General features: G+C 51.4%; 1 protein-coding gene across 4 annotated transcripts in view; it reads left to right on the top strand.

Moving 5' to 3' along the window:
- The first annotated feature begins 423 nt into the window (after window positions 1-423).
- The window catches only part of Ccdc33 (coiled-coil domain containing 33), a 102,634-nt gene continuing 85,538 nt past the window's right edge, over window positions 424-17,519 (top strand). For all 4 annotated transcript variants that reach the window (XM_047541015.1, XM_047541013.1, XM_047541014.1 and 1 more), the window contains exons 1-2: window positions 424-766; window positions 1,592-1,956. In XM_047541015.1, coding sequence (XP_047396971.1) covers window positions 451-766; window positions 1,592-1,956 — 681 coding nt within the window. In that variant the 5' untranslated portion in view covers window positions 424-450. The remainder of the gene's footprint in view (window positions 767-1,591; window positions 1,957-17,519) is intronic.

Here is a 17,519-nt window from a genome sequence, read left to right as displayed (position 1 = left end):
GATAGCATACACCCATGTACCTCTCCACTCTGATCCTGCTCTGATTTTTTTCCATAGAATTTATCATCTTCTAGCTTACATTATAATTTACTTATTTTCTATATTCATGTTCATTTTTTTCTTCTTTCCCTTCCTGTTCCACTAGAAAACAAGCTTTAGGAGGGTAGGAATCTTTGGTTCACAACTGTATTTCAAATGCTTAAATTAGCACCTCACACAGAGTATATGCTCAATAAATATTTGTTGAAGGAACAAATGCTAACAGAGGGATTCATGGCTGCCTTGGTTCCCCAGGACAGGCCCAGCTTTCTGGCTTGTTACCTGGTTTCTCAAACAAACCGTGAGAGGTGGGGTGTGGCCCTGAGCACCCAGCCTGTAGCCTTTCAGACTGGGCACAGGCTGGGACTATGGGCAGAAGAGCAGTGCTCAGCCTGGGGTCAGGCCCCGAACATGACCATGTCCTTTAGGGGGCCTGAACCCTGGCTCCCTGCATCCTTGATAGGGCGGAGGCTGAAGGCTGAGGAGAAGACGCTGGACCTGGAGTTCGAGGTCTTGAGTGTGGGATTTAACGAGAAAGGCAGATATGCCCTGCGGCTGTCAGCTGAGAACCCACTACTGGCAGGCTCTGGAGATGGCGTGCAGTTGCAGGTGAATGATGGGAACCCCCTCCCAGCCTGCTCTGCTGTCACTGATGTCATTGAGCAGCAGGATCCTGGCCAGAGCCTCACCCTTTCCAGGAACAAGTTCATCTTTACTTTGCCCAAAGGTACAATGTGAGAATGGGAGTGAGAGGGAGAGAAGGTCCCTGGGTTTCTGCCCCAGCCCCTGTCAAGGACCCTAGGGAATCTCAGGATTGCTGGGAGGGGTGGGCAGATCCCCAGACTAAACTCCAAAAGCCTGACCTGAGTGACCTTGGGGATACTGGCCCTCTGTGAGACATTCTGTGTGACACAGGATGCTGGTACTGCTCCCACAGGGTTGGGTGAGGGGAAAATGGAGGGACAGGTGTGAATTTAAAAGAACCGAGCCCATAGTAGGTTTGGATCCAGTCCTGGGTAGTGCACATTACAGTGAGTAACACTAGAACCCACCCTAAGTGCTCAGCCCTGAGCATCACTTAGTTGTGGGTATGGGGGATGAACAGGGACAAGGAGACCCAGATCTTGCCTTCTAGAAGCTTTAAGACCAAGTGAAGAGAGGCAGGAATCTTAATTAGACAATGGCTAAGAGAGCTAAAAGGAGAAAAAGATCCACCCTGGCCAGCTTCCCAGTGGAAGAGAGGCATGAGGGAATGGGGAAACAAAGTCCCAGATTTTGGTGACCAGAATCAGGGGCAGGTTGAAGTCTTCCTTGGAGTAGAGTGGCTTCAGGACCCAGGATGGTCCCATAGGCTTAGCGCCCTCCCTTCCTCACTCCAGTGGGCTGGTACCCAGCATGGGTAAAGGGAGGGAGCTACAGGTGGGGAACTGAAAGGGGGCTCACTCACCAGAGAAAACTTTGCCAAGCCTATTTAGCTTTGACTCAACAGCTAGGCAGCCCAGGTAGGAAGAGATCCCAGAGACCACATTCAAATCCCACGTTTCCCACCCAGGGTTCTGCAAGAATGACGGGCATCACGATGCACGGTTGCGAGTGGAGGCTCTGCGGCTGGATGGAGCCTCAGGACAGGCAGCCCAGCGGGTGGGCCAGGCCATCTTCCCCATCTACCCACGGCCAGACCAACCCCGCATGAACCTGGAGGCGCAGGAGCACGAGGACCTGTACCGCTACTGTGGCAACCTGGCTCTGCTCCGGGCCAGCAAGGACCCCACAGTCCGCCACTGTGGTGGCCTGGCCTATAGCGTGGCTTTTCATGTGCACCGGGCCCCTCGGCCTCCTGCTTCAAACTGTCCTCCAGCACACAGCCAACCAGAACTGACAGCACCAAATCCAGAGCCTCAGCTCCCCAGGCTGCAGGTGGGTGCTTCCTGAGTCCCATTTCACTGGGCAGAGCAGCAAAGCCTCCCAAGGCTGACTCCTTCAGGTCTGGGGACATGCAGTCTGTCCCCATACAAGAGTCTCAGCTTAAAGGGACAGACCAAAAAAAAAAAAAAAAAAAAAAAAAAGATGGAACCAAGGCCACACAGAGCAGGAACACAGGAGGGTGGGGAATCTTTTGCTTGGTATGTGTGTTCCCTGAGAACACTCTCCTTAATCTCACATATTCTTCCCAAGGGTTTGAGGGAGGCTCTATGTCACAAGACAGACATCTCCTCTGTGTGCCCACCCTCAAGTTCCTCCAGCTCCCACTGGAGACCAGGAGACCAAGAGAGGCTCATCCCTGAACCAGGACCCTGGCAGCCTCAGGCCCAGGCAAGGGGGTCTAGTCCTTATCTGAGCACAGGAGGGTTTCCCACTTCCGCAGCCAGGCAGCATGTCTAGAGGCCTCAGAGCCAGCACGAAGAAGCCACTAGAGTAAATCGTAGCCCATTTCACAGGTAGAGAAACCAAGACTCAAGGATACATGATTCCATTTAATGCCAACAACATTCCTGGTGACACAATAGTGCTTGGAACCCAAAACTAGGTCAGTCGTTAAGGTGGGGCCCTCCTGCAGTGCCTTTCTCCCAACCAGTGCTCTGGTGTGTTGCTGGGCAGAGCCTGGGTAAGGGGCTGAGTCTGGCTGGAAGAGGGCTGGTGGATGGGAGAAACCAGAGGAAATGGAGGGTAGTGGCAGAAGAGCAGAAGTGGATATCAGTTTGGGAGGCATTGGGGAACCACTGGAGGGTTGTGCATAGAAAGACAGGAGGGGAGCTGTGGCTTTGGCAGAGCGAGCAGGAAGTGCATACCAGGAACCCAGGGACCAACCTCTCTCTGCCAGGGCTCCAGCCTGTTAACATGGCACACTCTGGCTCTGTTCATTCATTCGTGAGTCAATCAACACATGCTTTTGACTCCTCGCTGTACCCCCAGGTCTGTGCTGTGTGCTGAGCTTGTAAAATGAGATGGGTGTCACCTAGATTCCTAGGGAACATTCTGTTCCCTCAGATTGCAAGTTCCCTGTCTTCAGAGCCTGGGCCCTGGCCTTTCTTTCCTATGGTCTATCATGGGACAAGGCTTGTAGGAGGCTCTGAGCTTGGGGACAGGTTGATCCCTCTACTCCAGGTCCCAGCATGACTTGGTCACCCCCAGCCCTGGGCCACAGGGCCAGGCTGCTCTTTGAAATGCGTGTGAGGGAGGGTGGGGCTGCTGGGGGAAGGGGGCTGGCTAGATGGCTGTGGCAGACTCAGCAGCTCTAATTTCTGTTATTTAAAGCCATCATCTCTGCGCCACACTCCCTCTTAAAGTGTCAGATGTCTGCTTCTACCAAGACAAGAAAATGGTTTTCAAGGGAGAGAGAAATCGCCCCCTCCAGGGGGTCAGCAATCACAGCCCTGACAACAGCACAGAAGCCCAAGGGAACAGACAATGGAGTGTCCCTCGAGAACAGAGGGCTGGGCTTTTAGTCAGGCAAACTCAGTCCAGCCACTCAGAGACAGGAAGATAAGCATCTTTCTGGCGTTGCCTTTTGGGGGCTCAGACATTGTTGGAAATCGGCATCAAGACCAAGCTCAGGGTTGGGGATGTAGCTCAGTTGGTAGAGTGCTTGCCTCGCTAACACTAAGGCCCTGGGTTCAAACCCCAGCACTGCAAAAAAAAAAAAAAAAAAAAAAAGACCAAGCTCAGTGGGACCCACATTGTCATTTGGACCTGTGTCAGCTCCCTAGGGAAGTGGATGTGACCTAGAACCACAGGGACCCTCAAAACCACACACTCTTCCCTGCATCCCCCAATTTGTGGATAAGGACAAGGAAGCCCTGGAAGGGGGGACTTCACTCAGCTCTCATTTGTCCTTAGTTGAGGGAGAGAAATAAAGTTGGAATGGGGGGAGGGGCAGCAGAAGAAAAGGTCTTGAGGGAAAAGGCTAGAAAAGACAGGAGAGGACTCCATTCTTGGGATGTAGTTCAAACTCAGCAGTATTCAGTTCAGGTCTAGGAATGGATTGCTGGGCTCCAGATACAAAAGTCTAAATTCAAGGCCACCTCCTCCAGGAAGTTTGCCCACCATTGATTTCATCCCTTTCAAGCTATTCTCAGTCCTGTCTGCATTAGGCATCTCAACAATTAAATCTATTCAATTTGGGGCTGGGGAGTTAGCTCAGCTGGTAGAGTGCTTGCCTCGCAAGCACAAGGCCCTGAGTTCGATCCCCAGTACCGCAAAAAAAAAAAAAAAAAAAAAAATCTATTCAATTTAGGACTTTATCGTAGGCTCAAAAGTTGTTCTCTAATTTGCATAGTGTTTGCCATTTTTTCAACCAGAACTGATGATGGTTATGGTGCTGGGCAGTGGAGTTGGGGTGCGGGGAGGCATGAAGGACAGGCGATTGGGAATGCAAAGATTAGGATGCTCAAGGATAAGCAGGGAACAGAGGCAGTGTTCAGGGTGTGACCAAGACCAACTTCAAGGACTGACTTGAATCACTTTGTTTCTCAGCCCTACAGGTTGCTGGCCCTAAATAACCACACAAATGCAGGGCTAAGAAGGGACAGTCCCCACAAATGTTTTCAGTGTGAAACAATCAGATGCCAGGATGAAGGTCACTCCTAGGACCTCTGACCCACAAAAGAGGGCACTGGGAGTTTGCCAGCAGGGGCTACAGAAGGTTCTCTCAGCATGGAAGGGCAACTGCTCGGGGTTCCCTACCAGCCACAGGCACATGGTGCGTCCTCACTGGGTGGAGCTCCCCCAGACTCAGCCCACTCCCTCTGCTGTCACCTCTTGGCAACTTTGAGACTATCTGGCTGGCCACCCCAGTACCCTGCCCCTTCTTGTCCAATGGCAAGGGTGAGTTATCAGACCAAAAGGAGGTGGCCTGCACTGGGCAGAGTGGGTGCCCGGGCTCCAGGAAGCTGCAGGAAGGTGCAGTGGGAAGCCTGGCTAAGGGGCATCAGAGGTGACTCTTGAACACCTGTGAGGGCAAATGATGTCTCTGTGAGGGCCTGGGGAGGTCACAGCAGCTTTGCGCCTGGAGCCATTGGGTCATCAAAGGCTGCACCTCCTGAAACCTCACTCCCTTCTCCTAGAGATCTCTGACAGTTCAAGGACAACTTCCCATGGGTAGAGCTGTTTAAGAGGGAAACTTTGGACTGGAAATTCCCAGGGATAAAATATCTGGACACATGAATTTAAAAATTCCTTGCTCTTAGCTCTGGGAGCCATCCTAGGGGCTCCGTCTGGAGGCCCTGAGCTTCCTCCCACACAGCTCTGCGCTCTGGATTCCTGGCAGGGAGGGAGGAGGAGGAGGGCGAGGGCGTGGAGGGCTCCCTCCCCCAGCAGTTACCTCTGTCAAACAATTGCAGTTTTGTTTCGTGGAAGCAGTTGAGTTTTCCAAGAGCTTTTTAAATGGCACTTTCAAGGGTTTTTTTCCCTTCCTTTCTTTCTTTTTATTTCTTCCATTTAAAACACCTTACCCTGCCCCCCGCCGAGGGGGAAAAATGAAAGAAGAAAAAGCTAATAAAGCAATCACCAAATGCTGAGCACCTGGCTCCAAGCCTGTGCATTCTGATTGTGGATTTGGCGTCCACAGGCTGGAGGGGCTTTCATTAAGGAGAAATGGAGGGGAACGAAGGCCAGTCATGGACTACTAGTGGCTTGCCTAGAGTCCCCTCTGCCCTCAGTCCCTACACCTCTGAGGCTGTGTCCTCCCTTTGTTCCTCCTTGTCCCCACCCTCCATTCTGCCCGTCAGCCCCAGCCCTGATTCTGGCGGGAGCCCCAGGCCAGCAGTTTCCCCACCCAGGCACCCTCCCACCTCCCGGCCAGAGCACTGCGGAGTCCTCGCTTTCCAGTCTCTGCTCTGCTTTTAAATTCATTATGTTTTTTATTGCTTGCTGTTTCTATTGCCCTGGAGACTAGAATGGTTCAAGCAGGGAGAGACCCCCAATGTGGATTTCATTAACTTTACTCTTTACTGTGCGTTGAATCTCCGGGGACTGGCCTGGCTGGGGGAGACGGGCACCTCTTTGTTCGTGCCCCTTCATGTAGGTGCCAGCCCTTTTGCAGGCTGGCTTCCCTGGTTTTGAGCAGTCTCCCCTCAGAGGCTCCATCCCATTGTCCTGGGGGAGGGGAACTCCAGGCCCATTTCACAGGTAGGGAAACAGGCTCCAGAAAACACCGCTTGGCCTGAGCTGAGGAAGGTGAAAACCGGTTAGACCAGGACTGCCAACACTTCTCAGGCTGATACCCCAGTCCCTCACACTGCGACCCCAAAGCTGCCCCTCCTCTGCTTTTCCTGCTTCCATCAAATACAAGGACCTGCAGCAGGGCAGCCCCTCCTTGCAAATGAGGCAGTTTTATAGGCTTTAGAAAAACACTCCAATTGTTCCCTCAATTACCCTGGAGCAGATTGAATATATTAATCTCTCTCTTAACTCGAGTTAGAGACTTGGCTGCCGCCCCTCCCCCCAGCCACCAGCACCCCTCCACTGGCACGTGCCAGGCATCAATTCCCAGCCCCCACCTTCCTTGGTCTTGAGCCCTAAGCAGGTCAGCATTCGTCCAGGCTGCATGCTTCTGCTCAGGCTGTGCCATCGCAAGCAGGCACATGCATGTGCATACACACATGTGCGCTTGCGTGTACACACACACACACACACACACACACACACACTCGGCAGACAGCTGCTTTACATTTCTCTATCAATTTTCATTGATTTTCTCCTTTGCCACTCTTTGAAAGAGCTTTTTTCTTGAGTAAATGCGATTGTGGGGGCTCCCCCCCAAAAGGGGGCGGGTGGGAACTGCAGGCAGCTCCCCCTTCTGCTCCTGTGACAACTGCCTCCAGCTTAAACACACTGTGCCCCAGGCAGCTGAGCCCGTTAAAAGCTACCTGAGGTTTCCCTTTGTAGCTCGATTTTCTTTTATTTCAGGGGAACAAAGACACTGTCAAGGCGCTCTCAGAGAGCATCGTCACCCACGCAGGGAGGGGTGCAGACCTGTCACTGTGGTGGAAGGTTGACTGAGGCTGGCAGGAGGAGCAGGGCAGGCCAATACTAGCCCTGGGAGCGAGCGTGGGCACTTCCAGTCACCCCAACCTCAGGAGGAGAGGCCGGGGGCTAAATGCCCCACAGTTACCTTGCTGGCCTCTGCCAGCTCCTCTTCTTCCTCTGTGTGCACTGAAACACTTTTCTGCCCAAGGGTCCTCCAAAGACCCCAGGAGTCCAGGGTGGGTATCCTGGATGGGACCTAAAGGTGCATAAATTAGAGAAGTCTCTTATTTATATCCTTGCTCAAGCCTGTCGCTCCACCTCCACCCTGCCTGATTTCCAATCATGGCTTTGAAGTTCCATCAGGATCTGCGCTTAGAACTCGCTGGGTGGAGTGCCAGATTTGAGATGCAGCCAGTTTAGGGTGACAGGCAGGTACCTTGGGGTCAATGGAGCTGAGTGCAAATTAAGCTCTGGCATTTACTTAGTAGTCGTTTGACCCTATGCAAGTAGCATCTCCCCAATCACCATTGTCCTCTATGACTGGGAAGATTTAATGAGTTAGGGTCCCGTTAGTCCTGCCCTCCAGGAAGTACTTAATGAATGTTTGCCATATTCGTAATGATCAAGTTGGGATGTCTGTTAGGCAAGGTAGATGGGTCTGGGCCTCCTCAGTTTTTGCATCTAGAAGATGGGGTTGCTCCTTCTTGCCCAGACAGGGAAGGGTGTCACAAATTTGTGAGATGCTCAGTCTCTGGGCCAGATACCAGGCTCGAGTAGAGAAGGCCAGCCTGAGTGCTAGTCTGGGAAGTGGCTCCTTTAGCAGATTGTGGTAAGGAACACACCAGATGGTGCTGCTCCCCTCCCCCAGCTTCCCTCCTCACTTCCCCCACCACAACCCTGGGGACTGACACTGGCTCCACCTGGAGGTCTGTGTGTGTGTGTGTGTGTGTGTGTGGGGGTGGGTGTGGGTGTGAGAAAGAGAGAGAGAGAGAGAGAGAGAGGTGTGCTTGATGGGGTGGTGTAGGTTGGTGTAGGTTGAGATGCAGAGGAAGGGGCTCCTGCCTCTGATGTCCTCCTGGTGGGTCCAGCCCCGATGAATAGCTGATAAGCTCCAGGGGAGGGAAAGTGGGGCAGCCTTCTCATCTCCAGAAGTCATCTTCAAGGTGAAAGAAGGGGAATGAAGTTCAGGAGGACCCAGTTATGGTGATCTTTTCTGGTCCTTACATCCCTAGAAGATGAATGTGTCCCTAACCCCTGAACACAGCCAACCTCACAAGTACTCAGACACACAACACATGTATGTGAGCACACACGGACCCACCACATCCTGGATGTGCAGAGACCCTCCTCTTCACAAAGATAGGGTTCACACCAACACACTGAAGAACACACCTAGGAAGTACACATCCTCCCCCACCCAGACCCGTGCATCCTGGAGACCCTCCTGGCTTCATTTTGATACACACACCCCCAAGTGTAGTCGTCTAAATGAGTATGAGGTGTCAGGGACATGACATTTGTGATGTATGAGGTGAGATTAAAACTCCATGTGAAACCCATCTTTAATACAACTCTGACAGCAGATGGGGGAGGGCAGCAGGGAAGGAAGACTGACAGCCCCAGTCTGCCACCCTGGCCCTGATGAGGTTGGCCTATTAGAGATCACCCCAAGCTTGTTCTGCAGAGTCCCAGAGTCAGGAGCAGCTGAGGCCAACAGGGAGCAGCCCCCTTCCTGGGATAGAGGAGGATACATATGGGATGTCCTTTTCCATCTGGATCTGACAGCCTGCCCTGGGCTCCATGGTTCGTCCTCCCCAGGCAGAAGGTGACCTTCCTTCCTTCCTTTCTTCCTTCCTTTCTTTCTTTTTTCCTTCCTTCCTTTCTTCCTTCCTTCTTTCCTTCCTTCATTCACCTATTCACTCCCCCAAGCAGTAAATTAGATTGCTGTATGACCTGCCCTTGGGGAGATGCCAGGCTGGACAGGGGAGGAAACAGGAGAGCAATGACTTTTTCAAGCCCACTGGGACAAGGTGGGTGGTCATCAAGGACACAGTCTGCTATAGGGAAACAGTCCTGACTGGGAGTCAGGAGGCTTTGGCTTAAAACCTCATTTCCCAGTTGCATCTGAGCACTTATGACTTGAGCAAGTCACTCAGCTCCCTGGATCGCAAACTCCTCATCTGTGCAAGGAATGGACCAAGTAGTGCTTACTGACAAGGAGGAAAGGAGGTTCAGGTGGGGAAGAGGGTGGGAAGTTACATGGTACATTAAAGCCCACCTCACACAAGTCAGGAAGACAGTTGAGTTCTGCCCTCAGGACGGTGGGATTCCAGCAGGACAGAGAACAGCTTTATGGTGCAGAGGACAATAGGGGCAAATGGGTAGAGGCAGGAATACAGAGGGGTGCAAGGGACAAACAAGTGGGAGGCAAGCAGGAAGTATTTTCGTGGGATGGGGGAACTTAGTAGGGGATGCCAAGGAAATGGACAGTCATCCCTGAGAGCTCTGCACTCTCTGCTATCCCCTCCATAGTGGAGGATTCTCTGAGCCAGGCTGGCAAAGGCAGAACTCACATCCCACTGAAGGCCCACAAAGCCCATTGGAGCTTCACCTTGGTCCAGGAGGTGGACAGGGAAGCCTTGACAGTGCCCATTTTCTGGAACAGGAACTGAGCCCCTAGAGGAGATGAAAGACTTGCCCGAAATGTCTTCTTGATTCTAGCGGAAAGGCCAGGTTGGAACCCGGGTCTCCACGGCATGTTTCAGTGTTTCTGATCTAGTAACCAGCACACAGGTGGGTATGACTTGCAGTATCCCTCCCCAGGGAGACTCACACTTTGCAAACTGTTCCTTAGACCAGTGGAATAAGGTACAGAACACTGGGCTTTCTGGATCCTGTGACGGGATCATGAGGAAGCAGTTCACAGGAGCAGATTTGTTCTTGGCTCCCATATCACACTAAGACCAGCCAAAATAGGTTACTCTGTGTTCACTGACCACCACAATGAGTGCTCAATTGCACTGGATATTCTGGGAGCAAGGCTGGGGGTAGAGGCAGGCTGTCAGTGGCTCAGGGTCTAGGGCACCCCCACCTAGAAAGAAGTATTGTATAAATGTCTCCACCCAGAAACAAACCTTTAGCCCTTACTGGAGGCATGACAGGAGTCACAGCCACAAAGGTTTACAGTGGCCAAACTTTAGACTGAAGTTTGAATTGAGACTCCTGCTCTGCCTTGCACTAGGTATTTCTGCACTAGTCCTTTGGCTTTTCTGACCCTCTGTTTTCTCATCTGTAGAAGTGGGTAATGGTACCTGTTTTGCAATGTGGTTGTGAGAGACTTGGATAATGTACTATCCTCACTGCAGACCAGGAGGGCTTCTTGGAGGAGAGGGGATCCTAACAATTCCCAGAACACAGACAGGTTGGAAATTACCATGGGCTCAGCCTTGGAGACAGAAATGATCACCCAGCCTTACCCCACTACAGGGAGCTATTATGGAGTCTCCCAGCAGCGTGTTTGTTGGGCCCTGATTCTGTGCCAGACCCGGCCTCTCAGAGCTTCCAAGAAGACAGCAGCACCACAGTGAAACCATGCAGTCGCTTGGGTATAGGAGGGAGGCAACTGGACCCATCCCATGGAGGCTAAAGTCACAGAGGAGTACACTTGCCCCTTGGACCCTGGGGGACTGGTTCCCAGGAACCACTCAGATATCTATATATCTAGCTATATATCTATATCTATAATCTATCTATATATATATTTGCATATAATCTATACAATCCTCCCATGTGCTTTATTTATTTATTTAGAGACAGGGTCCCACTAGGTGGCTAAGGCTGGCTTTGAAGTTGTGATCCCTTTGCCTCAGCCTCTGGAGTAGCTGGTATTACAAACATGTACCACCAAGCCTGGCTGTCCTGCATACTTTAAATCATCCCTAGGTTATTTATAATGCCTGGTATAATGTAAATGTTATGTAAATAGTTGTTGTACTGTATTCTTTAGGGAATAACAAGAAAAAAAATGTCTATACACGTTCAGTACAGGCACAATTTTTTAAATTTATTTTTTTTGTAGTACTGGGGATCAGACCCAGGGCCTCATACATGCTAAGCATCTGCTGTGCCACTGAGCTATACCCCAACTCCAGACAGAAATTTTTCTCAATATATATATATGTATGTGTGTGTGTGTGTGTGTGTGTGTGTGTGTGTGTGTGTTGGTACTGGGAATTGAACCCAGGGGTGCTTTGCTCCTGAGCTACATTCCTAGCCCCTCTCCTACTCTTTAAATTTTGAGACAGGGCCTCACTAAGTTGCCGGGGGTCTCGCTAAGTTGCTGAAACTGGCCTCAAACTTTCAATCCTCCTGCCTCAGCATCCTGAGTCCCTGGGATTACAAGCACAGGTCACGGTACCCAGTTTCCAAATATTTCTGATCCAAGTTTCCTTAAATCTGCAGATTTGGAACCCGCAGACTCAGAAGGCCAGCTATAATTGAATCAGGACAGGAAGGCAGGGAAGAGAGCAGTGAAAAATTCTAGTTTCTCTGTTTTGCCACCTTCCACCTATGGGACTTACCTCTCTGCAGCTTCTTTACTCATCTATAAAGTAGGGGTGATGGCAGTCCTCCCCAGAGGGAGTGTTGAATTGTATTTAAAGAATACAGCATATGCTTACAAAGGGGCCAGGATCATTGGGCAGGTAAATGGCAGCTTGTCAGAGTCACAGGGTTGAGGCTGCGCTCAAGTGAGGTAGAAAACCAGAACAGGACTCGAGAGAACCTGGCTTCTTTGGGGAACGCGAAGACTCTCTGTGGAGGAGGTAGGTGTGCTGGGGCAGATGAAGGCCCAGTCATGGGGACCCCCCACCCCTCACCCAGAAGGAAGCTTGCCCTGAGCCATCACTGGGCCAAATGAAGCTGAGGCCCTCGGGTGGGCACGTGTGTGGGAGGGGGTAGACATTATTTTAATCTTCCTCTTAAAGCATAATTGCTTTTTGTCTGCGGGTGTTCCTGGAGACGCCTCCCTGCGAGATTGCTTGCCAGGCTCCTCTCTCTTCCAGGAGACAGGCAGGGCCAGGCAAGCTCCACGCTGCATTAATACGCTGCAAATGCGATTTCATGGCCTCAAATGAGATTAGGGCCAGAGGCTCTGCTCTCTGGGTGAGACGGCGGTTCAGGCAAGGGTGGCCAGAGTGAGCAGAGAATCTGAGAGTGGGATCCCAGGCTGAGTTGACCTGAATAAGAAGTTTCCTGTAACAGGAGCCCCCCAGACCTACTGGGTCTCCTGGCTGCAGAGCCAACCCTGAGGCCTCATCCCGTGGGTGGGGTGTCAGGGCTGACCTCCACCCAGCCCCAGGCTCCCCACAAGCACTTCGTTTTGGAACAGTACTCTGATAAAGAACACAAGTTCTGCAGCCCAGCAGCCTGGTCCTAAAACTGATCTTCTTTCCTCCTGCTTCTGCCTTAGTTTTCTTGTCTTTAAAGTGGGAACGATAGTAGTGACAATCTTGGGTGCAGTTATAAGGACTAGCACTTGTGGCGACTGCACAGTGTAAGGGCTCACTAATTGTTAGCTGTTATCGTGAGGTTCTTATACACAACTATTCACACCCTAGTAGGGGGAGAGGCACTGAAGGCTTGCACTATAGAGAAGGGGAGGTTTTGGGGGACAGGCATCACTGTCCCAGGCTAAAGTAGCAGAGAGGAGGAAGGTATCTGATGCCAATTTTATCTCCCATTCATTCAACAAGCACCCACTTGGTATCAACTCTGTGCCAGGCCACATGCTGAGTCCTAGGAACCCCCAAGTATGGTCCCTGTGCCCTAGGGATACAGACCCTGTCTGAGAAGTCCATAGTGGGTCATGAACCAGGGTAGGGGAGGCCCAGGGCTTGTGGATCTGACACCCTGGAGTGGGGGTGGGGTGGAGGTGGTGGCGTGGAGGTTTCAGGGAAGGTTTGAGGAAGGCTGTGCTGTTTGTGTCTTGAAGAACCATGAATTATTCTGGCTGGTTGAGGGAGGACAGTGCAGGTATATGGGCAGTGTATCTGAAGTCTCCAAAACTGGAGAGACCACCTTCCTCTTGGGGGGACAACAGTTGTGTTGTGAGACTTAAGTGTGGATGTGAGGCAGGGACGGGGTGAGCCAAGAGGGAGGTTCCTTGGGAGACCAGAGGCCTGCAGAGGTCTCCCAAGAACTTGGGGCCCTGCTAAACTGTTAATCGAAGCAGAGGAAGGACTTGGTCAGATCTGTGGTTTGGCAGAGTCAGGGGGAGGGGGCACAGATCTTTTTGAGACTGGTTGAGTCTGGCTGCCCTCTAAGTGGGTCCCCCAACCTTGGCAGGGCACTTCTGCCCCATCCTGATGGAAGGGAATAGCGGGCAGCTTCATCACTTACCCCTTTATTCAGCCCCTTGGTAATGAGTTATTGATTTTTTTAAAAGAAAAATGCCCAAAAGTCACGTTGCATCTTCAGCAAAGTGATTTATGAATTGATGGTGGGACCTGGGTGCCCTTGAACCAGAGCTCTGGTTACCAAACACTGAGAGGAATCCTACAACACATGCCTGCTGAGCAAACGGAAGCGGTGCTAACCAAGAACGAGAACACTGACCCCTTTAACATCCCCCCAAGTCTCCTGTCACCAAAGCCCCCTGGCTGTGAGGGCACCATGTTGGTTTCATATTGGTGTGAACATGAGGGAAAGCTCCCTTTGGGGGCTGCCCGCTAAGTGCTGGGCTTCATTCTCTTGTCTAGTCCTCACCTGGCTCTGCAGATCCGCTTGGTAGGTGAGGAATTAGAGGATCCAAAGTGTCAATTGACAGTTCCCTGTGGTACCGGTTGAGTTCCAAGGTGTCCTGCTATTTTGGCTGCCCACATCTTTCCTTCCCACTTGGTAGCACTAGACCAGGCTGTCCCAGGGGACTGGAACAAGGGGCATAAGACAAGGTCAGGACTATCATAGAACAGGGTCTGTGACAAAACATGGAACACATGGATGTAGCCCAGTAGCCAGTTACTGAAGTCACCTGTCTAGTAAGGAACTGGGGGAAGGGTGGAAAGCAGTTCCCCAGGACCCCAGGATCCTACCACAGCCCACGCGGCCAACAGGCCCTGAGTCAACAACCTGAATCCAAGGACTTGGCTTGAACTGGGAGTGAGCCACCATGAGTGCTTCCAGTCACAGCTGGGTGTCTGACCCACCAACCCTCAGGGTCCAAAGGACCCATTTGTGCTGGATAGAAAGGTTTCCTCCACACACCCTGCTTCTGCCCTATTTACAGTGGCCTCCCCAGTTGAGGCTCTAGAACTCGCCTCCATATTCTCCTCTGCCACCAGTGTCTGGGCTACATGACTACAAAGCCCCAATCTGTGTGGCCTCATTCAAAAGGACAGGTGGAGCCAGGCACAGTGTTACACACCGCAAATCCCAGCGGCTCAGGAGGCTGAGGTATGGCTGAGATATGCAGATGTCATCCCTCAGACAGTGCTCACTCCTCTGGTTCCTGTCTGTTGGGGAGAAGCACATCTAAGTCTGAACTTGGTTAACTGAGAAAAGAACAAGCCATGTATGGAGTACTTAACTGTCAGTGTTAAGTGCTTTACCTGTGAGGTCTCACTTAGCCCTTGGCCTCACTGTATAAGAGAGGGAAATAAAGTCCAGAGAGGTTTAATATTTTGTCCAAAGTCACACAGCTTTGAAAATCATTTGCTACAAAATCACACGACCTGCTTCCCACCTCAAACAACTCAGCAGCCCAGTGAAAGCAGGAAAGAAACTGAGAGTCCTAGGGGTGGAGGCAGGACAGGGTTAAGGGGAAAGTAAAGGCCAAGCTGGGGGTTCTGGGATAGACATGCTTCACTGGGACTTGCTGCATGGGCAGTTAGGCCCAAAGGGCTGCCTTCTCAGAATCCAGGCCCTGGAACATGGAGGAGGAAGCCACGTCTATGATTATAGATCACACATACCTACCAGACTCTTCTTGCTGCCCACAAGCCCAGAGCAAAGCCCAAAAAGGAAGCAAAAGCCCTCCTTCTCCACCAGCCTGCCTTGGATTCAACCACAGGGCCTCACTCCTGCCTGAGTGGTGGGCTCCCTAATGGCTGTGTTTGACCCCTGGCCACCTAATGATGCATGCTCTCTCCTGGGGGACAGGTTGAATGGGGCAGCATGGTTACCAATTAGCTGTAAGATTAATCATTACCTGCTTCATCTCACACTGGAATCACCCTGAGTCATCAAAGCCTGGGGCTGGACCCTGGGCAGTGCAGCAGAAGTTCCTCTGGAAATTTGGGAAGCAGGCACATGTCCCTGGGCTGGGAGAGGTGGAGCTCCCCTGACTGGGGAAGGGAGGAGAAGGACGAGTAGCTGGGGCCCATGCTGTCCTCAAGGCCATCTCAGTGGCCAGTGGAAGCAGAGCTGGGGAGGTTAGGACAGGCACAGGAGCCAGTGTCCCAAGGCTCCTTGGTCCAGGGAGATGAACAATCATTGAAAGGCAGTGAGAGGGCCCTCCTGCTGGTGGCTGCTGGGTGTGCAGGGCCTGCTGGTGCTATGGAGACAGAGGGCCTGAAACCAGTGCCCATTTGCATTTTGTTCCTCTCAGGCAAGAAGAGCACAGGGCTAGGGCTGCAGAGGCAGAAACTCAGATGCTAGGTCAGTCAGCTGTGGGAGAGAGCCCAGAGCTTTGGAGTGGCATAGCTGTCCCATTCAGGTGAGAGGAGGTCCCCAGCCCCACCCACCCCTGGCAACCCAGAAGAGGGGGAAAACTAGGAGTGGGACTCCTGATTTCCATTGCCAATTTTCTGGGTGATCTTGACTGGTCCTTTCTAGTGCTAATCAAAGACCAGGCCTCAGTTTTTCTGTCTCTACACTGGGGAGAACCACCTCCTTCCTGCCTCTCTCTCTGGACAGGGGATAGAGGAGGAAACTCCTGCCTCCTCACTGCCAGGCTGGTCCTGCTCTTGAGCCCCAAACTAAGCAAGATGGGAAGGCCCCCAAGATGGGACCAAAAACAGCTGACAGAATAGTAAGGTAGGCCACAGGTTTCTCCCAAACAACTCTAAACCCCACCCAGCACCCCTAATCATCCTTCAAGGCCTAGTTTTCACAACCTGCATGAAGCAGCCTCCCATCTCCACTAGTCACTCTTTTATTTTTTATTTATTTTCGGTTCTTTTCAGTTATGTACAACAGCAGAACCCATTTTGATATATATCTTATATATAAGATATATCATATATGTAAGATATAAGAATATATCTTATTCTAATTAGGACCCCATTTTTTTTGGGGGGGGTGCCGGGGATTGAACCCAGGGCCTTGTGCTTACAAGGCAAGCACTCTACCAACTGAGCTATCTCCCCAGCCCCAAGGACCTCATTCTTGTGGATGTACATGATGGTGAGATTCATCTAGTCATTCTTTATTCTGCCATTTTTTATACATATGTTTATGATAAAATTGAATTTATAAATTAGGCATTATAAGAGATAAATAACAATAACTAATAACAAAACAGGACAATTATAACAGTATACTACATTAAAATTTATTTAAAACTCATGAACTATTTATTTCTAGAATTTTCCATTTGGTACTTTCAGACTGTGGTTGGTTACACCACAACTATGAAAGAGAAACAGTGGTAAGGCAGGGCCACTGTATTCCCAGTAACTGATCACTCAATCTAAAAAACATGATGTTACCCACAACATATCTACTTAGGTATTCTTTCCCTCTTCTCCCTCTTCCCACCTGTCCTCCAAAAGAAACCACCCTCTTGAATTTTATTATTAAACAAAAGGAAGACTGTAGGTACCCAAAGAGGTAGAGTGGCTGCAGATTCTTTAACTGAAGTAGCTGTTGTACCAACCAAGTTGCAACTCCCTCAGGGGCAAGGCCTGGCTGTCCTTTGCTTCAGCGTGAGGTACCCTGGGGTAACAAGAGCAGGAAGGTGAGGACTGGATGCCAGGCAGCAGAAAAGACAGCTCCAGAAAGAGGAGATCCCACCCCATGACACCTGCACAGGGGCCTGTATGACTTTGGCTCTGCCCTGTGATGTCACATAGTGTTGCCCTGGTAATCCAACTGGGTCTGGGCAGAGAGAGGGCCAACCCTCTCTTCACCTTCCTGGGGGTGCTAAGAGTCAATTGCCCCAGGCCACTGACCAACTGGCCATGGCCCTGATCCCCCAAGGTTCTTCCACCCACAGAACTTCTTGGTGCTGAGAAAGATCCAGACCCCCGCCCCACTGCCCACCCTCCTGCTTTCCCCAGTCCAAGCCTCAGGGCTGATATATAGCAGCCTAGAGACAGTACTGACACCCCATATTCTTCATCACCCCCAAAGACTCTAAGGCACCCGGGCCAGCTGCTGGGCAGGACTGTTCATCCCAGGTACCAAATCCCAAGATTGCTAAACAAAGCCAAACACTCCTATCCTGAGAGGATGCGACGGAAAAAGACAAAGGTGAGGACTGGGGGCAGAGGCCATGCACCTGCATGAACTCATCC

The sequence above is a fragment of the Sciurus carolinensis genome, chromosome 2, assembly GCF_902686445.1.
Source record: "Sciurus carolinensis chromosome 2, mSciCar1.2, whole genome shotgun sequence".
NCBI lineage: Eukaryota > Metazoa > Chordata > Mammalia > Rodentia > Sciuridae > Sciurus > Sciurus carolinensis.
This window is presented reverse-complemented; position numbering and strand designations above follow the sequence as displayed.